The sequence below is a fragment of the Citrus sinensis genome, chromosome 7, assembly GCF_022201045.2.
Source record: "Citrus sinensis cultivar Valencia sweet orange chromosome 7, DVS_A1.0, whole genome shotgun sequence".
NCBI lineage: Eukaryota > Viridiplantae > Streptophyta > Magnoliopsida > Sapindales > Rutaceae > Citrus > Citrus sinensis.
The window spans coordinates 15,039,620-15,066,429 of record NC_068562.1 but is presented as its reverse complement, the minus strand read 5'-3'; the positions used below and the strand labels follow the sequence as shown (position 1 = coordinate 15,066,429).

The window sequence follows — 26,810 nt, the reverse complement described above, 5'->3', positions numbered from 1 at the left end:
AATTTTTACTAATGATCTTATTATTGATGATATTGCCATTCCTATTCAGTCTGATCTAGTTGTTAAGCCTTGGGATCGCGGTGATTCGTTTTTGCAGATCCTAGTTAATATGACTAATGATGGTGATGATATGATTTTGGATGATTTGGGTGCTCACAGGATATCCATGGGCTCTATTTTTTCTAATCTGCAGTGGATAATATTCGCACAATGGCTATAGGTTTCAATTCCCACTCTCTAGATATTCTTTCTCATTATAGCTAATGAATACTTTTTATCTGAGCTTGAGGGTACTATGGAATGTGATCTTAGCCCCGACTTTAGTGTTACTAGCCTCGTGCCTCAGGTTCAAAAAAGTGCTTTTAGTTAGTCATTGGACGCAAGTACTATAGTAAAGGGTATTCTAGGAGTTAGCTCACCTTTCATATGGTTTATTTTATTAGGTTTGCCTTAGGGTGTTCTCTTGTTTATTCTTTATTGCTTTTATTTGCTTTTACTATTTTTCTTTTGTTGGTTATTTTTTAGCTTGCGGGTTTTGGTCTACCAAATGTTTTTATTTTCATTTTTATTTTAATAGATAGATAAAGGGGTCTTGCCTAACCCTTTTAAAAGAAACAAAACTCAAAATATTATTAAAATAGGTGAAATGCATTTTCATTCTAGTACTCTAATGAAGCTAGAATTCATTTAAATTTATACTTTACATTCACTAAAATTCTTTAATTTTTCAACATTATGATTTGATGAATGATTTTCTTTAAAATGTTTTTAAGGAAAATTAATGGGAATTTAGTTTCTTTTATCAATAGCATTTTCATTTAAGCATATAGAACTGTTGGCAAAAATTTTGAAAAGGCCACCGGCTCTAAGGTCAATTGATCAAAATTTTCCAATTTAGATTAAAAAATTAATTTATCATATATCTTGTCCTTGTTTTAGTTTTTATTTTGCTTTCTCCCCAGATTAACCCAATGATCACACAAATACTAGATACTGACGAGCTTTAAGTTCAAGCTTCCATTACCGGAAATGCCATTTAATGCTGCCATATTTGAATGGATAAGGATCTTCTCTTTATTTTTTAGTTTCTTCTTACCTCTATATATATTTTTTTAATTTATTTATAATCAAGCTAGTTTATTTCCACTAGATTACGAAGAAAAGAAGGGGTAAAGAGAGAAAAAATAAGAAGGATTCGAATCCATTTGTACATTATAAATAACAATTTTATGTACAGATAGGTGTAGTAATAAATACTTCATATTGTTGGGCTATTGAGCTTGTTGCATTATGTTAAGATACAATGCCCACCAATGCGAAATTCAAACAGTCACAACACATAAAGCACAAGTAGCCACACGAGTCACGTACCAATTTGGAATCAACACACCAACTCAATCTTGCATCAACATGGCGAGTAACAAATCACTGGAAAACAAAAATGACAATCTATATTGCTCTTCCAAAAGACTTACAACTGAAACGCCTCGCACAATCCCGTAATATAGAGACTCACCAAAGAAATTAAGAAAGACAGTCCATTATCATTTCAAGTCCAAATTCTCCTCATATTCACAATAATTTAGCCAATGGTTAGTCAATGACTGAGTTTAGAAAGTATTTCATGATTTCTGTAATATTAAAGTATGAAGCATATAGGGTAAAATAAATTGGAAATTTTAAATTTTGGGTCAATTTAATATTTAATATTTTATTAGTATTTATCTTATTTTATTATACTTATTTAAGTCATATTCGTAATTCTAATTTAATTAAGATTTTAGATTATTTTAATTATTTGAGAAGGATTAGGATTAAGTTAGTTACTAGTATAAATAGAGTTGTTATTAATAATTTATTATAACACTTTTACACTTTTCATCAACAATATTTCAGATTATTCCCTATAAATTTATCTTTATTGTTAATTCGGCTGTTTCTCTCCTTAAGATTTATTCTTTCTTAAGTTTCAAGAACGTACTAGAACAAGATCTAATATCACTTTCACACTGCCTATCAGAACCTTTCCCTATTCTAAGCAGAGCTTTCTTAACCATCAACCGCCTTCTATACTCAAATCCTTCCCTCCTTATCCATTAATTCCACCAAGTGAAAAAAGAAAAAACAGCAAAACTCGAAGCCACCATCACAGCCACCGCGCAAGGCTGTTGCCTTTGGCGTCCTTCTTCTTTTCGCGAAGATCCTCACCCCATCTGAATGTACTCACGTCACCGACCAAATCCCACCCATCAAGAACCATCAATCCACCATTTCAGCCGCTGAAAACTACCCAAAAGAGTCGTTAAAATGCCACACCAAACACTTCTCGTTTCGATGTTGTCCATCCCATTTACCAGCCACCACCAGAACCAAATTACTTCCCTTCATCAGACCTCTTTTTTCAACCAAATCCCTCTGCCAACCGCACCCCACTCACCGAAAACCAAAACATACCTCCAATCACTTCAATTTTCTGATCAACTATCATGATCGGAGTCAAACCACCACCACCATCACACTCACCATCATCAACTCTTCTAGATATACCGTTCCTTTCCCAATCATCATCGCCGGTGAATTCATATTTTACTTATTTATAAGTTTTGCCTAATATTTTCTTTTAATTACATTTTTATCCTTTTAATTTTTTCTGTTCTTATAAAAGACCCCAAAACAAAAAAAGAAAAAAGAAAAAATTTTAAAAAAAAAGTGGTACATTGAGATATAGAGAAGATGACAATGATCTTTTTCTATTATGATGGATTAACTAATTCTTGGGATATTTTCAATTAGATTTTCAAAATTGAAGATACTCTTGAAGATATTCTATAGGATAGACATGTTGAGTACGTTTTATTTAAATTACTCGGACATGCATCAAAATGGTGGGCAAATTTATAAGCAAAACGACTTCAATATGGAAGAGACAAGATTTGAACTTGGCATAACATGAAAAGGAAGATAAAAGCTTATTTTTTACCTCTTGAATATTTTCAAACAATCCATCGTAAATTTGATAAGCGTCAACAAGGTACAAATTCTGTTCGATTTTATGAATCTCAACTTCAAAATTATCGTTGTCATGTGAATCTTTTTAAATATAATGAAATACAATTTCAAGATTTGTGAAAAAATTACATGCTAATACTAAAGAACGAGTTTGTTCCAAATTGATCATACTCATGAATATTGGCATGTCATTAAAATTACTTTTGAAGTCGAATTGCAGATCAAGAAAGAGAGAAAGCAAGCATTGAAGAGATTTGAACGAGTGAAAGAGCATGGTGACAATCAAAGACAGAAAGATCAAGAGTCCCATAAATTTGTTCTAAAATAAGATAGTTCTTCATTGAAGCAAGATCCTATAGTGAAAATTTCATCACCGAAGGATTCTATTATTGAAGAGCAACCTTGTTTCACTCTTGAGGTTGATAGTTTGGACATAAAAAGAAATGTTGTGCTTAAAACAGAAGTTATTAAAGATATATTGATTATTCAAGATTCAACTATTGCAATAAGTAAAAAGACAGAATTTATCCAAGATTTTGAAGTTGAAAGTATAAATGTGGAAGATAAAGTTTTATCGATTTCATCATTGGAAAAGAAGAATGTCACAAAATCTTCTTTTGAAAAGATTCTAAATAAACATGAAGTTTCCAATAAGGAGGTACAATCCATTCTTGATTTGAGTTTTATGTCTAATGATATGATTAAAATTGTGCAACAAGCTCTTGGTGAAAAGACAACAATTGTTCCTGAAGGTGACAAAGTTGATATAGTTTTATCAATTATTCATGGAGCTAAGCAAATTGCTCTTGAAGAACTGATATAATTGATATGGTTATCCATATCTACATTGAAGATAAATTTGTGCTTAAAGAAGATTTAGCTCAGAAGGAGAAATTGAATGAAAAATACATTGAGTAAAGCATAGAGAAAGTTAGAAGGAAATTCTAATGGTTTGTTCCTACAAGTTTGCATATTTCAGAAGAGTCATACTCAAAATTAAGAAGAAATTGAAGTTTTGATACTTTTGAATTTCAAGAAAAGTTTATGCAAAGTGCTACAAGTTCATGTTACAAGATCAATTACTTCTTCACTATAAATTTTATCCTCCACATTATTTTATGTTTTCAGCAAAACTCGAGAATGTTCTTTTCGAAGATGTAGAGATTGATGTAGGAAGCATATGGGACATAATAAGTTAGGAATTCCAAAATTTGAGTTAATTTATTCTTTAGTATTTTATTAAATTTAACTTGTTTTATTATACTTATTTGGATCATATTTGTAATTCTAATTTAATTAGGATTTCAGATTATTTCTCTTAGATGAGAATGATTAGGATTAAATTAGCTAATAGTAAAAATAATCTGGTTATTGATAGTTTATTATAACACCTTTAAACCTTTTATCAATAATATTTCGGTTTATTCTCTTTGAGTTTATCTTTATCGTTAATTCGACAATTTCTCTCCTAGAGAGTTATTCTTTCTTCAATTTCAAGAATATACGCTAAAACAATATCTAATATCGCTTCCGCACTACATCAAATATGTTTCTTCCATAGATAATTCCTCTACTCATGTATAAACACGTTCTTGTACCTTAAGAAAATTAGTCAATAGAGCTTTTAATCTTTTCCTATACTCTTGAAACTTAGCACATCAAACGTTGAAATTTTATTTGGTTGGATAGCGATTCGTCGTCAACATTATTTTGTCTTATGAGTTCCAGTTTCAAACCTCCATAGTGATTGTGCATGTAATAATTGAATTGCTAGAGCTTAAATCATGGTATACGTTATATTAAAATATTCCAATCCAACTTTTGTGAGAAAGTTTTCTCCGGGGATGAATCAATTGGATGGGCTATTGTAAAGAATTAAAATAAGTGATTAAGGGATCAGGTTTTCCGCCCACCAATGTCGAAGAGAAATTTTCATTTTGCAAGAACGAGTTCAATTTTAAGATAATAATTCACAGGGGACCGAATAATTTATTCCAAAGGAATTAAGCTTTTATTTTAAACAGTAATACAATTTAAGATTTTACACTATTTTAAACAGTAATACAATTTAAGATTTTATATTATAAGAAAACTGGCAATAAATGACTGAAAAAAACTATCATAAAGGGAGGTGGATGACAGTGAATTTATCTATTATCTATGTACCTGTCACTTTTTTATGATAGATAAAAAGTATGTCATTAACTTATGATAGTGTTTCGAAGTCATATGTCTGTCATCTTAAAAAATAAATATTTTAATTAATTTTTTGCACAAAAATTAAATTTTATCTTAAATTTTAGCGGGAAAATAATTTTTACACGTAAATTATTATCCAATTAATTTTAGTGGGTAAACTATTTTGTTTGTGATGGAATTAATGATTGAATTTTTTTATCATTAATTATTTTGTTTGTGACATAATTTATGACTGGTTTTTTTGTCACAGGATCTAAATTTATATTAAAAGAAATTCTGAATTATTTTATTTAAATTTATGCATTCTTGCATATGAATTTAATCACAAATTCAATATAAACCAAAATTTAGATTATACATTCTATCAAGTCTAAAAACACTTTATATTAATAACATCATCCACAAACACTTGTATCCAAAAATTAACACATCCAAAGTAATAAAAAAAAGTTAACTCGAGCGAATGCTTTAAATTTTACAAGCTATGAATCCGTCAAATCTTGTAGTGCAAAACACCTCCCATATTCTCAGTGAAATTTCAGTAGATAAACTCTCATTCTCAACAAATACCCAGCAAAACTCTTAAGTCCAGCAATTTCTCTCAACCTGCAGGTGCAACACCAATTGACTATAGCCAATAGTATCATTATAAATAATTATCTATTGAAGTAAAACTCCAAGTTTCTGATGTAACTTAAGTTTCCCTTAAGTTTCTATTATTAAATTTGTCAACTTATTTATCATATTTTAATCTTTAAAAACAATTAACCCAATGTCCAAAGAATTTAACAAATGCAGTGAAAAGATTGGTAGATGTATCCGTTGCTATCTAGTTTTAGCCTTTTTTTTGCCCTTTACAATACAAATTTACGTAAATATCTATACTAAAAAATTTTCCAGAACTCTTTAGATTAACTATAGTAATAACGTAATTAAAATAGTCAGACTTAGAGAACGGATTTAATTTTATTCTGTCGGTTTATATACATCAATAATTCATTGATTAATTAACAGTTAACCCTGTGGCTTAACAATGAATAATTTAATGATGGTGATGATTAATTTGATCTCTATGCTTTTGAGTGTGAAAGTGACTTTATCGGTGCCTGACTCTAGTCAACAATAACCAACCGAAAATGAAGGACCAATCATCTACTTTTAAAAATGAAGTGAAGTATTTGGTGAACCTGAACTACCTTAGTAACTCCATATATATTTTTGTGGACCAGTATCCTTAAATAGGCTTCACAACTCAAATGAAAACATAACTCAATACACATACCCAGTCAAAAAAATGCAATAAATATTCAAAACTGTTATTAATGAACTATCTATTGTTGTCTCCAACACAAGATTCCTTTCCCTTTGTTGGATGGAATTCTCAATTTGCAAAGAATTTTTATTTGAAATTTGAAGAAAAAAGTGTATAAAATTTCATTGACCTTGCATGAAATTTGAGGGAATATGTAAAGTATATTTTATCATCAGCTGAGAGTCAAGATCGAAAATTTGGAGAGTAATAATAAAACTTTCAAAATTTGAAGTTCTTTAATGGACTCGATGTACAAAACAACGTTGGACTAGAGTTATTCTCGAAGTTTGATAATATTACACCAACTGAAGAGCTCAAATGTACAACAAATATGCAGAACATGAGCTTCAATGTACATTAATAGAAATAACTGGGGCATAATCCTCACATAACAATGTACACAAACATCTTCCTTCCTTCGATCTGGAAATTGGTTTTCGGGTTACATTTGCTGATGATCATCTAATCTAAATTACACCCAACAAGACCCCAAATGCAATTACGTGATACGAAGAGGTGAAATTGAAAAAACAAGTACCAAGGTCTAATCTGCATTTAGCTTCTGTTTTTGCCTTGACTTGCCGTATAATTTTGATGGAGATGGAGAAAACTCAAATGGTACTGGTGGGAGATCCATCTCGCCTTTCAAAATCCTGACTGTCTCACCAATATCCGGCCGCAGCTCGGGTGTTTTCTGCAAGCAAGTTAAGGCCAAATTGATGCACAAACTTGCCTGTTCCTTGTTGTAATCATCTTTCAATCTCTCATCTACAAGTTCTAATATGTTTCCAGCTTGAGCCAAGTGCCTGCACCAGCTGATCAAATTAGCTTTTTCGAGCTTCATTGGCGAGGCAAGAACATGTAAGGGCCTTCTACCAGACACAATTACAAGGATCAAAACTCCTAAACTGTAAATATCAGCCTTCTCCATTAAGTAACCACAGCCACCATACTCTGGAGCAACATAACACAGAGTACCCCTCATGCTTGTTGTGCTGCTCAATTCTCGGCTGAAAAGATCTCCACTCCACATATCACTCCCCATTGAGTTTTTGTTCTTTTTCCTCCATCCCCTTCTAAAACTGAACTCCCCATTTGCATCACAATCATCTTGATTCTGCTCCCTGAATTTGTTTCGTCTATGAAAATGAAACCGCCTGGCCAGATCAAAATGCGGAATTTTAAACCCCTTCTTCCACTTAGTTTCAAGTTTCTTCAATTTACTACTCTTTTTGCTAATCTCATCTAAATGTTCTTCTTTCCACCATTCTTGCATCTTCTTATGCCTTTTCTTTCGGTTTTTCTTCCACTTTGATTCTTTCTTCTCAAACCCCTTTTCCAATTTTCCAAAACCAAGTTCTTGCAACTGTGGCTCATGACCATCTTCTAAGTTATCCAATGGAGTAGAATTATCCAACTCAATTTTCTCATTAGTGCTCTTTTTCTCTTCATCCCAATCAGGATTTGTTGATGGGCAAATTTGGCTCCCTATCCACTCCATCACATAATCCTTACTACACAATTCACCACTCCCATCCTGCCTCCACCACCAATCCTTTCCCCATTGCTTTGTACTTGCCGCCTCATCATTAACAGAATTGGCATTAACATTCAACTCCTTGCTATGATCAACACTAGAAAGCTCATCTTCATAAGCCACAAACTTACTAGTCCAATCAACTGCACCAAGATCAACACCAGAAACCTCCTTCCCCTTCCCATTCCCACTCTTAACTTCACTCTCACTCGCAATATTAGCATTGTAATTCAAAGAATTCAAGTTCAAAGCCCTAACATTGTAACACCTACTATTATTTGATGAAGAAGAAGCTTGCAAAGCAAGAGCAAAATCTACCTCATGAGCACTGTCAACTGGAGTACTAATTGCTGGTGTCTCTGTAGCAGTTGCCAAATTCCCCGAAAGCTCTTGACTCTTCCATAGCTCTTGACTCTTCCCCAAGTCTTGGCTGAACAAATCCATCCCAAATTCACCCTCCACTTTAATCCTTGACAACCCAAAATCAGAAACTTTTCCTCTACAATCAGAATCAAGCAACACATTACTAGGCTTTATATCACCATGAATCACAGGAGGGTCACAACCAAAATGCAAAAACTCCAAAGCCTTTGCAACATCCATAATGATTTCAAACCTCTGGCTCCATTTCAACACTAAATTACCATCACTAAATAACATTTCTTGCAAGCTCTTATTTGGCATGTACTCATAAACCAAGATCCTCTTGTTCCTCTCCATGCAGTACCCCAAAAGGGTGACTAAAAAAGGTGACCTTAGACCACCAAGAATCTGCAGCTCATTCTGAAACTCTCTCTCAGTTTGTAAAGAAAAAGTATCGAGTCTCTTGATAGCAAATAACTTGCCATCTCTTGCAATGCCAAGAAACACAGTACCCGAACCACCTTTGCCAATAACATTAGCCTCATCAAAATCATTAGTAGCATTCTTCAACTCTTTGTAAGTGAACCTTTGCAGCTTTAAAGGGGCATTAGAATCAAAAGGGATGGTTCTTGAGCGGTTTACAAGATTGTACCAAAGATGGTAAAGAAAGTAAAGAAAAGTAAACACTATGACTACGGAGGATGATATAGTGAGAATCAAAAACAAGACTCTTGTTTTATTGACAAAGCTGGGCTTAGCAAGATTGTTGTAGTTGCTTGGAGAAAGAGGCCTTGAGGGCATGGTTTTTTTGGCTGTTGCTGCTTCTGGGGTGTCTCAGAGTTTGTTTGTAAGGTCACAAGAATTGATGATGAAGAAAAGTCTGGGAGTGTTTCTTCATTTTTTTTGTTTATTGCAGTGCGTATCCAATGTGAGGTTGCTTTACAGTTGGATAATCGAATGAGGTTGATAATGCTGCTTAGTATATGTGGAGTTTGATATATTTTTTTAATTTTAATTGAGTGTTGATTGATTTGTTTACTATTTATTTTTGGTTATGGACCTTATGCTGGTGAAATGAGGAAATGAAGATTATGAAAAGAGAAATGGGGGGTCCCAAGGTGCTTTTGACTAAAGAGCAAGTTTTTGCAGGGAGAAAAAGAAGGGGAGGGAACATGGACTGCTTTGCCAGTTTTGGTGATTCATAATCACTGCTCCATGGTAATAAATTTTAACAAGAGTGAGACAATTCCCCTTTTGTGGGTTTGGGTTACCATAGAGTGAGAGTGTAACAAAAAAGGCAATTTTTGGTGAAAATATTGTTTTAATCCAATAAATATGAGGTTGGTTACTACTTTTTAAGGACATTCACATCATACCTAAGCTTATGTTTCTTTAAAAAAAAAAATGGATGGAGAAGACAAACATACTCACAAAATATAAATTTTACCCCTAATTAATAATAGAAAGCTATTATAAAAAAAAAAACAAAAACTATATGACTAGAATTAAACTTAATATAATAGCTTTCTATTATTAATTAGGGGTAAAATTTATATTTTGTGAGTATGTTTGTCTTCTCGGTCCTTTTTTTTTTTTTAAAGAAACATAAGCCTAGGCATGATGTGGAATGTCCTTAAAAAGTAGTAACCAACCTCATATTTATTGGATTAAAACAATATTTTCACCAAAAATTGCCTTGAATTAGACTTGATCTTCTGAACTGAAAATCAATTGCAATCAATCAAGGTTTTCTTTTTATGCATTTGTTAATTATTTTCCCAATTGAAAGTAATATTGGTTTAGTATACAAGAAGGCCAAAAGTTTTATAAATGTCGTTTATGCACGTACGGTGTACTTCACGCCCCTCATAATATGAGACTACACAACATTAACTTCTTTTTTTCCCCTTAATTTTTATATTATAATAAATAAAAATAAGTTTATAATTCAAGTATTATATTATAATCTTATATTATATAATATTAATTTCTTTTTATTTTTTACATTATAATAATTCATATAAATTTAGAATTTATTATCTGATAATAATTAATATAAATATTATTTGATTTTTTTATATCAATTATATTAAAAATATAGTTAAATAATATAATATTTAATTATATTATATTATAATAATTAATATATAAAAATTTATTATTATTCAACGATTCAATATAACTGATAATAAATATTTAAATATTGATAAATTTAAATAATATTAACTTAAAATTAATAATAATATAAATAATGATCTACAATATTATTACATATACTGCTGTCTGTGTTGCACCAAATATAATATTACATTATAATTTAATTCACCCTAGTACAATATAATATATTACAATACAATTAATGTAATACAATACAGTGTACTAAATACACCTATAGAGAAGCATTTGTTTATCCATGAAGCGTTTCACGACATTCGTCATTGGCCAACGAGCATGTTAGAAGAGTCTTTTGTTTCATGACTTTGTTTCATCCTCCCTACGAATATAGAAAATAATAACTTAAGCAAAAGCTTAATCTACATTTATCCCAATAGATTTTTAATTGCAAATTTTCGTTTTTTATCATAAAAATACTATTACTTTTTTAAAAAAAAAATATAAGATTGGAAAGCGCTTATTTAAGAAAACCAGTGTCAATATATCTTAAGATTATTTAAAACACAAATGTAGTTAGTTATAAAAGAATATCAAAAATTAAAATTTCACGCAATAGACCTTCGATCCTACACTGCCTAGAGATTCCACGATCATGTAAAATAATAATAGAGTGTCCTGGATTCAGGATCTCATAATTATAATATACTATTGTCTATTGCACAGGTATATACTTAGCACTAAGTTTAAGCAATGTCAGTCCAAAGGAAAGTTACCCATCAGTCAAAGGTCACTGATCACTACACACATATAACTTCAAAAATACTTCACATGTTATGTCAAAATATTTTTGATACATTCCACCAAAAGAATTGGAGGTAAAAAGGAAAATTAGATTCTATCTAAAATAGGGGAAAAAAATTCATACATTATTGTGCTAATCAATCAATTTTACCTTCACTTTTTATTTTTATTTTGCATGAACAGAATGATTGAGCTACAAAAAGGACAAAGCTGTTTATGAACTTTCCATGAATTTTTAGTGATTATGAAATTATTTATGTAATTAGAAACGTTCGAAATAATTTAATTATATATTCAGTTAATAGAATATTTTAGGCATGGAGCTACATCAGTGTCACCATGTTCAGTGTCGCAGCTATGGAAACCTGGGGCCATGGCCACTTTTGTGTAATTCATTTGTTTTGTTTATTTATCTCTTGCTTCCTGTTTTTATTTCAATTTTCAAATTATTTGGTGTTTGGCAGAGTTTGCATTAAAAACTTTCCAAGTAAGATAATCTTTCATAAGCAAATCTGAATTTTTTTTTTCAATTTTTAAAAAAGCAGATGTAAAATGCATTTCGTGGACTTTTTTCTAACCCATGAAGTTGTTTTTAATAAAGTATGTATCAAGTATTCAAGTGTCAAAATGTTTCAAATATCTGAGTCTAAGAATAATTTGTTATAATAAATGATGAGATTGAGTAGCGATATTACAGGAAGAGAAGTTTATTAGAGCGAAAGAGCTTTGGGAAATTTTCAAGAGAATTACAAGAAAATGTTTACTTTGAGGTGCACTCATTATTCTCAATTTGTCCTTTCAATCAGTAAACTTATTTCTTCTCTCAAAAGAAAATCTTCATTAATTTCACTATAGTATCACGAGACAGCCACCCCAATATTTTTGTTTATTCTAAAATTTTATAATTTTTTTTTACCACTCACTTATCAGATCACATCATAGCCAAAATTATTTAGAGATGACAATTTTTACTTTTTCCGTTCACGGCCAAGGGCCAAACCAAAAAAACTTCAATGATTATTAATCATCACAGTAATACCAAGGGAGGAATCAGTCTACGGCAAATAGGGTCGTAAAATTTTGTCGATACTCCCAAAAGTTGAAGTCGTGATCTTTTAAATTACATTTACTTTTAAATTGTTTCCTGTAAATTAAATTTCTGACTGTATCATAATTTTTTTTTTCCTTTTAGGGTGTGTTTGGGATTGTGATGTTGTAATTTAGTTATAGCTATTGTAAAAAAAAAACTATAATTATAAAACAAAAGTTAGTAATATGTAGTAAATATAAATTTTAAATAATAATTTTGATAAAATTATTAAAGATATAAAAGATTTTTTATTATACAAGTGAAAAATTATATCAGCATAACTTTCAAGTTACAGCAGCTAGTGTTTACCAAACACTTTAGTGTTGTGTCTTTTAAACTACAACTACCTAACCTTAATCCTAAACGCACCCTTAAACTAATCCCTATAAATTAAATTTCAGATTCCGTCCATGAATAATATTATCACAATATTTTAATATCAGGAAAATAGTCATCCACCCTTCTAAAAATTGGAAAAATGATCACTAATACCCCAAGTTTAAAAAAAAAAAAAGAGAGATCAAGACCCCGTTTTTATTATAATACCCTTTACCTCTATAATCCAAAAAAAATTGAGTCTTTCGTTTTATAATAAATAGAAATATAATATTAAAATAAATGTAACAATATGTACGTTTTAAAATAATTTCCATATTTAAAAAATATTTTAATATTTTGCAATCTATTAGTTATATTTTATTGTATTAAAGTAAATTTTATAATAAATATAAACATAATATTAAAATAAATGTATAAAAGTTAAATTATTTTTAATAATATGTAAAAATAATTTTAACATATTTAGAATGTCAGTTTTTCTTAGTTGTAAAATGTACCTAATGCAAATATTTGTTTAAAATCTCTACAATAACTAAAAATATATTATTCAAATAAATATAATAATTTTTACATTTAAATTTATTAAAATATTTTAATATTATTAGTCTACTACATAAATTATATTATTTATATAATATTTGTATTTACTAAAAATTTTAAAATTAATTTTTTAAAATAATAGAAATAAAAGATATAATGATTAAAAGAAGTTTACGTGTCCTTTTTTAGAAAGTTAAGAGTAGGGATATCTATTTTTCCAAACCTATGTTGATGTTATTTTCCTTAATATAATATATTAAAAAAGTAAATTGTATAGATAGTCTCGACTAGGAGCCAACATTCACTTTACACATTGAACGAGGAATAATAATAATAATATTGGTAGTGGTATGTGCAAGCGCTATCATATTCATATCAAACTTTTAGAAAATTTTCAAAAGAAGAGAGAAGCATCAATTAGGTGGGCTAAATGTACATGTAGGTTATGGGTGAAATATAGCTATATTGTGATAATGGTGTCTCACTGTGCATTCTTTGGTTTGGAGGTAGTGGAACAACTGAACATGGAGTTCATTGTGTCTGTGGCTGTGGGACCTTAATTTCTCCACCGAGAAGATCGAGCTTGCTTTTGGGTATATACATGCTTTCACGAAATGTGTCTTGAATAAATCTTTGGCACTAACTTCGTGTCTTTGTTCGTCACTCATTTTGCAACTTTTGCTTGTGCCTACACATTTGTAATTTTATTATTGGCATGATAAATTTCTCTCCATTGAACTCAAGTGATTTTGTATATTGGATTTCTTGTAAGTTAATGATCGACTTCGATGAAATGAAATGTTGAAACTTTAAGATAGGTTTGGACAAATTCGGGTTTGGATCAACCCAATCATTATTTATATTTAAAAAAATCTGAATTTAATTGGAGCTTATAATCTAATATATGTTTAAATCGGAATAAAATTTTGTGTCATAGATAGTTTGTACATTGGTTTCTTTAGATTTTTGAATTTGACTTGATCTTATCACAATCTGATCTAATTGAGTTGGACTAATTACGAGTGCATTAGACATCCTAGTTTAAAAGTAATAATTTTGTAAGTTAACAAATATAACATATACAACTTACAGTTGTAAGGTAGTTTTATCACCGATTCTAAAACAATGTCTCTTGCAATTAAGCAATTTTTTTGCTTCAATCGCCCAAGAATCCTTTAATTAGGATAAAGAAGTTTATTGATATCAATAAAATTTACCATTAGTAATAAAGAAAAAGTATTTACCATTAATAATATATCTTTTTAATCTCTCATATTATTAACTGAAGTTCGTTTTTTTAGATATTAAAATAAAAATTTGAGGTTAAATTATTCTTTTTTAAAATAAATAACATAAGAATTTTGTTTAAGAAAAAAGGAGAAACTTTTGTTGGTAAACAACCACTATGATTCCGTCATTTGGCATAACGATAGATTTTATGGTGGGAGCTCGAGTGAGTCCCACCTAAAAATCGACTGAAATTTAATTAAAAAAATATAATAAGTCTCATCGTGGGGATTCATCGATAGTAGGACGCTACACAATACACATCTCTCCTCAGAAGGATTGTTAAAAATATTCTAATTGAGCACATGATTTGTTGTTTTCATTCTCTTCTTAAAAGAAATAAAATAAAAGTATCATGAGACCACAACTTTGAAAAGCTGCTAAGCGTTAGCACGTCTCTGATATCAGTGATATATGCACAGTCTGCTAGCTGCCAAAATTCTACTACGCTCCAAAGGGTACACTTTGACCCACAAAAAGATGATCATGCATCGACCATAAAAATTTCATATTTTATTTTTATTTTGTGTGTTTATTGAAGTGAGAAAAGTTTTGTAAAGTGAACCAAATAAAAAGTAATTTACAATAATCATTATTGGACTTAGTAAAGCCATAAAGGTAGAGTCATAGTGATTGATTTGACGAGGCCAAGTCATGATTATGTATTTAAAAGCCACTAATTGCGATTATAGATGAAGTTGGGGGGGTTCCTTTATTATTAGACAAGGATGGGTCAGGCTCGGGCCTCCACCGTACGGCACAAGCTCCACTTATATGGTGTTGGCATGTTGCCATAGCAAGAGAAATAAATGGATTAAGAGCATTGATTTTTAGATAAGATAATTTTGGATTGGATTAAAATTGTATGGAATTATGTTAGTTAACACATAATTAAATAAAAAGTAATTATTCACCGATCATGTGTTTTTTTAAACTTTTTTTAAAATACATAAATTTTATTTTTTTATTCGACTTCACCTAAAATTATAAAGTATTACAATTATTCACTATCGTTTACAGATTGTTATAACGTTACTACATCATATGGGTAAAATTATCATTTTATTTAAACATACAAAATGTCATCATTATGCACAACCTAGCTTGGGATGGGATTCAGATCAAATTCAAAAACCCGATCAAACTGCACAATTAAAAAATTAAAAATTAGAATTAGAGTATAAATATAAATAAAATCCATTCTTTCATTGTCCCCAAGCCTCTCATCTCCCAAAGATCACGATTCTTGTCATCTATATATGCCATAGGAAACAAAGATTTAGCTGCCCAAATAATTCCCTTTATTTTTATGATTTCAATTTGGCATAATTTTTTAATTTAAGTTATATATATTTTATTTTATTTTATTTATGAAAATAAATCAGTTTATTTTGCAATCTTTCATCTTTTCTTTGTCATTTAGTTGGGGCGAAATAGTCACTTTATGTTTAGGGGTAAAATTGTTAATTCATTAATATTCTATTAATTTCCCTAATAGAGTTAAGACGGCAATGGATAATTGTAAAACTTTATAACTTCAAGTGGAGTCTAGCAAAAAAAATAAAATATTTGTTTATTTTAAAAAAAAATTAAAAAAATAAGTGCTCGGTGGATAATTATCCTTAAAAAAATTATATGAGTTATTGTCAATTGAAAAAAATATATTAATATGGCAAAATTTTATTGTTATTTCTATTACCTCTGTAGTCCTTCTGACTAAGTATTATTTTCCATGAATTGATGTTGAGCACACATTTTAAATATGAAAAGTTAATGGATGCACATGGATTGACTCCAAGGCACATAAATTTTCAGAAGTAAATCACAAAATGGAAAATGCTACTTTCCCCGGGTCAAACCCCGAATTATTTCAAAACGGCGTTGTTTTGGTTTTTTTTCTTCTTTTTTACTTGCATGAAACGTAGTCGTTTGAGCTAGTAAAAACAAAACAAACTAAAGCAGAAAAAACTCAAGTGCTTCTCTTCTCTGCCCCTTTCTTACTTTCCTTTTGACAAACCACAGAATCACACCCACAAACAACAGTTACCCACGGTCACGCGAACAACCGGCACAGATGAAGGACGAGCCCACAGACGACGGACCACCGCATCGAAATCTCTGTCCACATCACTGATCATCGTAGGTCCGTAACAAACCATCGTAAGTTAAACCCTTCTCACCGTCGATGAACTCGCAGTAAGTACGGAATACTTCGTCGAGAATTGCGTTGATTTGTTCGTTGAATTTGACTCAAGGGTTTACGGCCACCACTAAAGCCGCCATTTCTTCTCTATTAAGGCCACTGTCGTGGTTCGTGTCAAATTGTTGAAAAATTCTCTTCACTTTCTCTGATCTGCTTCCTCTCATAGCCATTTTTTTTTTTCTGTTTTTCTGGGGGTCAGTTTGGTTTCTCAGTGTTTGTTTGAGAAAGCGAAATTAGTAGATAAGGGAATATAAGGAAAAGTTGATAAAAAGGCAAAGGGTGGTTACTTTAAGTTTAAAATTTGAAACCCTAATTCATTTCAATTGAGGTTTGTTTAATTGTTGGTGAGAATAATGATGATGATGGCTTAATTCTGGGTTTTGTTGGATCTGAATGAATTCTTAACAGCAAAAGTTAAAGAGTAGAAGAAGGGCGAGAGGACAGACTCTTATTCTTTCCCTTTTTTCTTTTAATTTTAAATATATTAAAAACGGCAGCATTTTGAAGAAGTAAAAAAGAAAAAAAATTAAAATAAAACGACGCAGTTTTGTTTTTTTCGAGGTTTGACCCGAGACAAACATCGGCACTCATCACAAAATAGGGGGGGAGTAATGGCCATATGACATGCCTGCAGAGATCTAGGAGCACTCTGACATGCCGTACTCTACCAATTGACAGAACAGAATTTGATGCCCAACATGAATGACATTGTTCTCCATTGCAAAATACTAAGATGATAAGATCAGTATCAACTGGGTCGATGGATTATGCTAAACTGACATTCTAAAAAATGAGCCCAACATGAGCATGACATGAATCATAAATAAGACTCGTGCTCAGTCCAATTTACAACTCGAGGCTCACTATATTACAAGTAGATTTATACATACTATATATAGTAAGTGTTTTGTGACCTTAATCATTCTGTCTTTCACAATTAAATTTGTTTCTACAATTTCTTTCTATATAAGATGAGAATATATTATATTCCTCCTTAATATAGGAATAGTAAATTTAAGCTATACCAAAATAAAAATGATATAACCAATGGGCCTTTGGTCCAATGGGAGAAGCCTTGCACTTACAATGTTGAGTGCAAGGGTTCGAGCCTCCATAAGAGCATTATTGAGGTTAGTTTCAGTTCTTCCTCAATTATCAATTAATTGAGTGGAGACAGTCTCTCCCTTACGAAATGTGAGTGGAGTAGGCACCCCTCGAATATTAGAGAGGGTTTAAAATATCTGGGCATATACTTCAGTGTGTCAATGTATGATGGTGGTCCCAGTTATATAGTATGATTGTAAATATTAATTGTAATGTCTGATGTAATGTCAGTAATATCTGTGAATGATATAGATCGGTGGGATAATATATTATTGAATCCTCTTATGGAGGATGGCAAATGGCAATATTCGGATCCGACAGGGACATCTTTTTTTTATCACCTGGGGTGGGTTTTAAAAGCCTGGCATTGGGCCGGGCTCTTTTATCCAAGTTTAAAAAGCTTGGATATTATATTTTATAATATTACATATGTATATTTTAATTTATTTTATAATTTATAAAATTTATTTTAATGAAATTGAGTTTCAAAATATGGACTTCCAATATTCAAATTTTGAATATATATAATAGATGAGTCAAATAAATATAGTTATTTAAAATAATATACATTATAATTTTTTTAAAATTTGAATTCTGACTCAAACCTAAATTTTTTATCAAGTGAAGTCTGGGTCTGCTTGGATTTACCTTCGAGCTGGATATTACCGATCCCTAACCAAAGTCTGGATATTATATTTTATAATATTATATATGTATATTTTTAATTTAATTTATAATTTATACATTTATAAATTTTATTTTAATGAAATTGAATTTCAAAATACGAACTTAGAATGGTAAAATTTTAAATGTATATAACAGATTAGGTAAATAAATATAATTATTTAAAATTATTAATTTTTTTTAAATTTAGATTCTGGCTCAAACCCAAATTTTTTATCAAGTGAAGTCTGGGTCCTGCTCGAATTTACCTTCGAACTGGGTATTAATATTACCGACCCTTAACAAAATCCGAGCTGAATGAGTATTTTTGACATCCCTACTCCCGTGAAAGAACAGGGGACTCGAAATTACTGAGGACATTTATTGAGGACATCAATTATCACAGGCTGAACGCTTTGGTGGCATCGGTGACCTCTCTTTTACTTGTGTAATTATTTTTTTAACATTTAATGAGGCCTCCAACTCCAAGGATGCACCAAAATTCACATAAAATATAGAATGAAGTTACAATTAGCCAGGTCTAATGTAAAATCCTGGACCGCCTCTATTGGCTCCATATTTGGGGTACGAGTTTGAAATTCATATATATAACAGAAATAACGGTCTCAAATTTAAAAGGAACCTCTTGTTCCTTCACTATCTATCTTTATCCTCCTCAAACCGAAAATTTTCAACTCTTTTCGATCAAATTCATCGTAAGTTCATTATTCAGTCTTTACTCCATTTGTTTCTTCCATTCAATTTTCATTTAATCCTGCACGCACTTTGTGATTTTTTTTTTTTTAATTCATATGCATGGATTGCCTAGTTCTTAAATAATGTTATTGTTGATTAAATTGCGGACCCTTCTAGATTTATGCATGCATTGGACGTAATTTTTCTGGGTACTTTTAGATGTTTCATTTGGCTGTTGGATGTGAATAACATTTGACTTAAAGCCAATGACTATGTCGGTTAATTAATCTTTGTTGAAATTACTTTTGTCAGATAGAAACTTAGAGGTTAGAAATATAATTGAATCAATTTGAATCTGTACATTTGTTGTTGAAATAAATATGACATACAAATTAAACTTGCTGAATTCAATTGTGGGCACGAGCTAATTTAGCTGGTAAATGAGGGTTCTTGTAGTTTCTCAAGAGTTCTTGGGATCAAAGAATTTTGGGCGTTGTGGGTCGGGTTAGGTGCTTAGGACAAAAATTGAATTTATTTGAATTTATTTTCGCAGGCATACATGAAATGATTGAATTAGATTTCTTTTTCTGTTTCGGCGATTCATAAGGAATAATTTTGTTTGGAAACTATGAATTTGATATATATTTTGAGTGAAAAAAGTAGTCTTGGTGAGAAACTATGAATTTGGTATATATATTATGAATAAGCTAGTTATATTTGTTGATATTTTATTTTTTGGGTGACAACTAGTTCAGTTGATAAAATTTCGAGTTGAGACATGAGTTCTGAGTTCGATCCCTACTCGAATGAATTGAGAGGGGCTTTAAAACTCTCTTGCATCAAGAAACTCGTTAGTCTTGAGCTTGATTGTTGATAATGTAACTAGATCAGCATTATGATTGCCTCACCAATGACTTCAAGAGGGATTTAAAATACTCGAGTCATTGATTATTAGATTTAATAAAGCGGCAGCAACAATAACAATAATGCTGTGAAGGTTCAATTAACTTACAATGGTGGCTTTTAATCACTTAGGACTTTAGTTCTTTTGGTTATCTCTTGGCTAAAACTTCTGATCTGTTGGCCAAGCTTTGTGAGCCCAGAAAATATCATACTATGTTGAAAACTTTAACTCCTTTTCGATGAATTGAATCAATAATTGTATCTCTCTTTTCATTCTCCTATATTTAACTGGACAGGAACTTTATTCACTTCTGCTGTTTCCTTATTCCAAGAGGGGATTTGGTTTAAGCTTTTCGGGCGACTCCTAACATTTATGAATGGCATCTTTGTGATCCAGTCTGCAAAATGTTTGATTATCGTCACAAGTCACAGTATATCGGAGGCCAGAAGGAGAAGTTTGTGAGGTACAGAGTGTAAATATGTAATCCCATCTTTTATTCATTAATGGTAGTGATTGATGTTAATATTATTCTTTTCCTCAAATTTTTATACGCTCATCGGTCTTATATAATTTAAATGAAGAATGATGATTCATTGACTATTAATCATAATTTCGTTTAAATTTCTGCATTTTGAAGGTTTTGCCTTGGGGATGAAATGCTTTTGACACTTGCTTTCAATGGACTGTTTCACAGATCTGTGATGTCATTTGATCAAAGTATATATCTTCCCTTGAGTTAAATCCTTGCGGTCTGGTTGAAGCATGTTAATTATACAACTGTCAATTTAGCTTGCATGCACAACCTGTACAAGTTCCCTACACGCACACTAAAAAGTACGACATAATTAAAGAAGTCAGATAATCATTTAACTTTGATCTTATTTTGAAACACTTTAAAGTGGAACAGGCTAACGAAATTTATATACTCGATGCAAAAACTTCCATGTTTACATATACTGAGTATCATTACAGGGGAAAAGGTTTGTTACACTTTTGAAAACGAGTTATTTTGATTTCATTGGAGGACTACATGGTCTAAGATATTCTTGCAAGTTTTAGGTATCCTATTAGCTATTTTCATTTCACTCTCCCTAATTTTCCTTTTTTTTTTTTGGTTTTATCCATCCTGCAAATTAATGGATTTTTCTGATCTCATTGTGGTTTAGAAATGATAGCCACCTTTTGAATGGTTCATATGTGAATTACAAATTAACTGTATGCCTTTCATGAGCAAAGTCATTCTATATGATCAGTCTATGTATTACCTTTCTTCTGGTAAATCATTAAGTGGTCTGCACAATAAAACAATATAAATTTCCAGCAGGCCAGAAACAAAAATGCTTTCCTCTCTAGAGATACTTCAAATTCTGTGGACTTATATTGAAAGGTTCAGAAATCAATACATTTTATTTGAAATGCTATTTGTGATTGTCTCTCTTCCAAATCAAAGGGAATGTTAGTGAAAGTCCCAAAAAAGGAAAAAGACAAAAAGTAATGATCAATGTAACTTTTTTCAGTTGTACATTTATATCTTGTTTCATTTTTCAAATATCAATATTTGTAGATGTGTGTGAAGTCAGCATCTGGTCTCTCCTTATGTTGGTAACCTGCAGGTTGGACGAGTTGGATTCAACATTTTCAATGTCTTCAGATAAGAGTGGAGTAAACAGGAGTGGGTTTAATTTAGGAGTGTCCTTTGTTGGAAGAGGAAAGAAGAACATTTTGAACTCGCTTAGATATGGGATGAACGTAGGATCAAGATGGCTATTAAGATTTGGTGAATCACTAAGATCTGTTGTAGCCAGGGCAGTAATTCCAACAGATCTAAAAGTTTCTGACAAAATAATAATAGACCCTCAAGACAGGTCTCTCCTTTTTTGGAATAGACTTTTTGTCTTTACATGTTTTATATCAGTATCTATTGATCCTCTGTTCTTTTATCTTCCTTTCTTTGATAAGGAAAATTACTGCCTTGGCATGGATGTCCAGCTAGCAGCTGCGATTACAACTTTTCGGTCAATAGTAGATTGTATCTATTCCTGTCGCATACCTTTCCAGTTCCGCACAGCTTATATTGCACCTTCATCGCGGGTTTTTGGACGTGGAGAACTTGTGGTTGATCCTGCACTGATATCTCAAAGATATTTTCGGCGCCTTTTCCTTGTCGATTTTCTTTCTGTGCTGCCCATACCACAGGTTTGAAAAAACATTAACTTGACTTCTTTGTTCTATTTATGAATACTGATATAGGGCTGTCTTACACAGCAAGTTGGTGTGTAGTGGAGTTGCTACAGCTTTACATGGTTAATCCTTGTTACACACTTCTGTAAATTTTGAATCAGAAAAGCAGAACCTTTAACTCTCTTCTAATTAATTTTATCATCCGCAGCTACTAGTTTCGGTATATCTTAGTGACACACGTGCAAAAGTCTTCTCTACAAAAGAGGCACTGCCACTGTTAATAATTCTCCAATATGTTCCTAGGATTCTTCGTATTTTTCCCTTAATTTCAGAATTGAAGAAGACTGTGGGTGTTTTCGTTGAAAGTGCTTTGGGTGGTGCTGCATACTATCTGCTTTGCTACATCGTTTGCAGTCATGTAAGTGATTATGACAGAACTGAAAAACACCACTTAGTTCCCTTTAAATATTCTCAACAGAACTTTGTATCTATAAGAATATTTTTTCACTTTATTCACTTTTACTGTAAAATCAAGTCAACTTATAATTTTCTAACATAAGAAACATATATGTATACTAACATTTTCTTATCCACAAATTACCAGATAAAAGTTAATAATCATGTTTGTCACTTAATATGAAGTCATATTACCATCACCGTATGGAACTTTACAGATAGTAGGGGCTTTCTGGTATTTATTAGCCGTAGAGCGTAATTTCACTTGCTGGCAGCAAGCCTGCAATCAAACTGGGAGATGCAGCCATTCATTCTTGTACTGCCATAACACTAATTTTGGTGGTTTTGATGATTGGAAGCAAACAAGAGAACATATTATTGATCACAAATGTCATGCTATGGAGGGCAATCCAGAATTCAATTTTGGGATCTACTTGAAGGCCATTACCTATGAAATTCACTTATCTGGGAAATCTGGGCAATTTCTCTCTAAATTATTTTACTGTTTGTGGTTTGGCCTGCAAAATTTGAGGTATATTGCTTTTTTTTATTGTGAGTTGCTTTATCTAAAATTGATTATTTTTCATATATAGCTTTTCAGGGTTTTTTTTCAAGTAAATAAATAAATAAATAAAACTCATATTACATGCATGTGCAATGTAAGTAAGCATTAAAAATGTATGTCCATCTTAAAATATTTTTTACATTGATGATTCAGTTTCATATTAACAGAAAAATTCTAGGTTGTTAAATTCATTTAATTATATGAAGTTTCCTTTCCTAAGCTTTTTCTGATTTCACTTTATTCAGTACACTTGGTCAGGGACTGAAGACATCCACGTATATTCAGGAGATTATATTTTCAATACTCATAGGCATAGCTGGGCTTGTTCTGCTTGCGCTTCTAATTGGAAACATGCAGGCAAGTTAGAAACTTTGTCCTTTTTAGGGTAGTAATTTCTTCATTCAAGGAAATAGTTAAACTATTTTTTTTCTGAAAACTGAGGACAAGCATGAAGGTTATGATTCCATCGCGAGGATGATCATAAGTACATGATTCTTTATCATGCCATTTCACCTATCGTCATCACTAGAAAATTATTCTTAGAACTAATAAAGGTCTTCTGTTATGTTAGTTTTATGTGCATGTTTTGATTTTTCTTTTCAATTTGCTGAACTTTTACCATGTCAATATTAAATAACAGAGTTGAACCATTCATGTTTGCAGATGCTATCAAACTTCTAACATATACTAGGTGTTTCCTTTTGTTTGTTTTTTTGGTTGAAAAGTGGGGTAAAATTACACTCAATTTTATTTGTTTACAACACCTATAATTGTTTATTTGATTTATTTTTCGTCGATTTAGCTTTGAATCATATTTATTTTTGTAACAGATCTGAAATATCACTAATAATTGAATATTCTTAACTATATCACTTATGAACACAATTTTTTTTTTACCTAATATCTTTTCTTTCCTAAATACAATTTCCATCAGACTGCTTTAGATTTCTGATAATCTGAAAGCAATCGTAATAGGTATGTAAATATGTAAAGATACATTGTCGGCTTTGAGAATTCTAACTTATGAGAGAAGGTAGTAGGTGGCGTAGAATGAAAGAGTACCACATTATGTCTCCTCTCTTGTTACATGTAAACAAACTAAATACATGTTATGCTTAACTGTACTTTAACATGAATGTAATGATTCTTTGCCAAGAATTTTCAAAAGGATATTGTTTGTGACTGTGTTCAGAGGTAGGGGAAAAAAGAAGCAATCATATATTTTTTTCGCTTCGAAGATATCAGGTCTCATATATACTGAATGTGCAGACCTATCTTACTTCCCTTACCGTTCGTCTTGAGGAGATGAGAATCAAAAGGCGTGACTCTGAGCAGTGGATGCATCATCGTTGGCTTCCACAAGATCTTAGGGAACGAGTTAGACGATATGACCATTTCAAGTGGTTGGAAACGCGAGGAGTTGACGAAGAGCACTTGGTCCAAAATCTTCCTAAAGATCTGAGAAGGGATATCAAGCGACATCTCTGTTTAAATTTGGTGAGAAGGGTAAGTACGATTCAGACTCAGCGAGCGCCATTGCTTCTTGCTCAGTTTATGTTGTCATTTCAGTACTCTGGAAGTTAACGTTTTAAAGGATTTTCATGCATAACCTCTTTATCATCCTTTAATTCAGAAATTATAGGAAAGCCATCCTTGTCAAAAATTGAGTGTTCTGAATGGATCATGCAATTATATCTGTTAGTGTGAACAATTTTTAGTTGTAATGTCTTATAAGACCTCAACATCTTAATCTTTAACTATCACTATTTTATGTTTATGCATGCAGGTTCCTCTGTTTGCCAATATGGATGAGCGATTGCTTGATGCCATATGTGAAAGATTGAAGCCAAGTTTATGCACAGAGGGCACATGCGTGGTCCGGGAAGGTGATCCAGTTGTTGAAATGCTGTTGATCATTCGTGGCAGCTTAGAGAGTGTAACTACAGATGGTGGAAGGACTGGTTTCTACAACCGAGGTATGCTAAAAGAAGGAGATTTCTGCGGAGAGGAGCTTCTTACATGGGCATTGGACCCGAAATCTGTAACCAACTTGCCATTATCTACTAGGACAGTGAGGGCTTTAGATGAAGTAGAGGCTTTTTCCTTGAGAGCTGAAGAGTTAAAATTTGTTGCCAGTCAGTTTAGGCGCCTGCATAGTAGACAAGTGCAGCATACCTTTCGTTTCTATTCACATCAATGGAGGACATGGGCTGCATGCTTTATACAAGCTACGTGGCGCCGAAAAAGCCAAAGGAAGAAAGCAACTGAACAACGTCTTAAAGAAGAAGGAGAGAGAATTGATTACGGGGAAGTTAGTCATGGGGCATTAGCTGATCAGCCAAGTGCTGATTCTGGTGATGCTCCATCCAGGCTACGTGCTACGGTCTTGGCATCTCGCTTTGCCGCTAATGCTCTTAGAGGGCATAGGCACCGGGCCTCGGTTGCAACTAGTCCCCCTAGGAGGTTGATTAATCTGCAGAAGCCATCCGAGCCTGATTTCAATGCAGACTAGATTTAGAACTTTTTTTTTTTTTCCATGTTGATAGTGTATGCATTTTTCCAAGACAACAATATAATGAATTATTGATGAACAGAATTATAAATTTGAAGCTCAGGTTAAGCTCCATTTATAAGATGCAGCCTTTCTACAGCTCAACTGACTGATAAAGATGGGATGAATCTAGTTGAATTTCGGGAAAAATTGATTGGATGTGCGGTGAAAAGAGTAATGCCTGTGATGGATGCGGTTTGCAGGCGCTCTACGATAGAAATGAACTTTCTTGCCACTGCACTGCACAAATGTTTAGGGGTGCTTAACCCCTAAAATCATATTAGATATCTGATTTTTTTATCAAATTTAACCCACAACACTCACTTCTTTCCTATTAAATAAGATAACTACTAACTATAACTAATTATTAATATAATTAACTAACAAAAATAAGTTAGGGGTGATAAATGATTAAATATGATATAAATTGTACCCATCATATATCATTGGTATTTGATTTTTTTTTTAATTATTACTATTAACTCACGCATCTATTAAAGTCAAACCCATGGCCTGAGCCTGGAAGACCCTCCTTACTCTGAAACTAGATCTTCAATTTTTTAAAGATAAGAAAAAGTAAAGAAATAAAACTAGTGCTTGATAATTTTTAATTTAAAGTCAATTTTGGCAAAATTATTTCATCTTATAATACATTTTAAAAAGTATCAATGGTGTAGTATTTTAAATATGATTTTTAGAATCTTTTTTTTATCAATACAATTCCATATGTATATATAAGTTCAAAATAATATCCTCAAAATTATTTTTTTAATTATTAACTCACAAACTCATTAAAGGCCGAGCATAGGACTTGAGCCCTAGGAAAGCTGAGATTAAAAAGAAAAATTGGCAAATAAAAAAAAGATTAGTTACTAATAATTCATATGTACATAGT

General features: G+C 31.6%; 2 protein-coding genes across 2 annotated transcripts; one reads left to right on the top strand and one right to left on the bottom strand.

Moving 5' to 3' along the window:
* Positions 1 to 6,709: 6,709 nt before the first annotated feature.
* Positions 6,710 to 9,492, bottom strand: LOC102620137 (putative receptor-like protein kinase At1g80870). The gene has a single exon (XM_006493307.4). It carries the CDS (start codon positions 9,219 to 9,221, stop codon positions 7,065 to 7,067), a length of 2,157 nt encoding a protein of 718 aa, XP_006493370.2. The 5' UTR covers positions 9,222 to 9,492; the 3' UTR covers positions 6,710 to 7,064.
* Positions 9,493 to 19,077: 9,585 nt separating this feature from the next.
* Positions 19,078 to 25,999, top strand: LOC102619677 (putative cyclic nucleotide-gated ion channel 7). Its single transcript, XM_006493305.4, has 8 exons — positions 19,078 to 19,278; positions 20,458 to 20,625; positions 21,776 to 22,358; positions 22,552 to 22,761; positions 23,018 to 23,331; positions 23,610 to 23,721; positions 24,634 to 24,870; positions 25,151 to 25,999. Exons 2-8 carry the CDS (start codon positions 20,567 to 20,569, stop codon positions 25,874 to 25,876), a joined length of 2,241 nt encoding a protein of 746 aa, XP_006493368.2. The 5' UTR covers positions 19,078 to 19,278; positions 20,458 to 20,566; the 3' UTR covers positions 25,877 to 25,999.
* Positions 26,000 to 26,810: the final 811 nt, after the last annotated feature.

Bases quoted from the DNA above. Each gene is read 5' to 3' on its own strand.
- LOC102620137 (XM_006493307.4), bottom strand. From the start codon at position 9,221: ATGCCCTCAAGGCCTCTTTCTCCAAGCAACTACAACAATCTTGCTAAG.
- LOC102619677 (XM_006493305.4), top strand. From the start codon at position 20,567: ATGTTTGATTATCGTCACAAGTCACAGTATATCGGAGGCCAGAAGGAG. The intron at 22,762-23,017 runs GTAAGTGATTAT...GGAACTTTACAG, and splicing joins GCTACATCGTTTGCAGTCAT to ATAGTAGGGGCTTTCTGGTA. The intron at 24,871-25,150 runs GTAAGTACGATT...TTATGCATGCAG, and splicing joins GTTTAAATTTGGTGAGAAGG to GTTCCTCTGTTTGCCAATAT.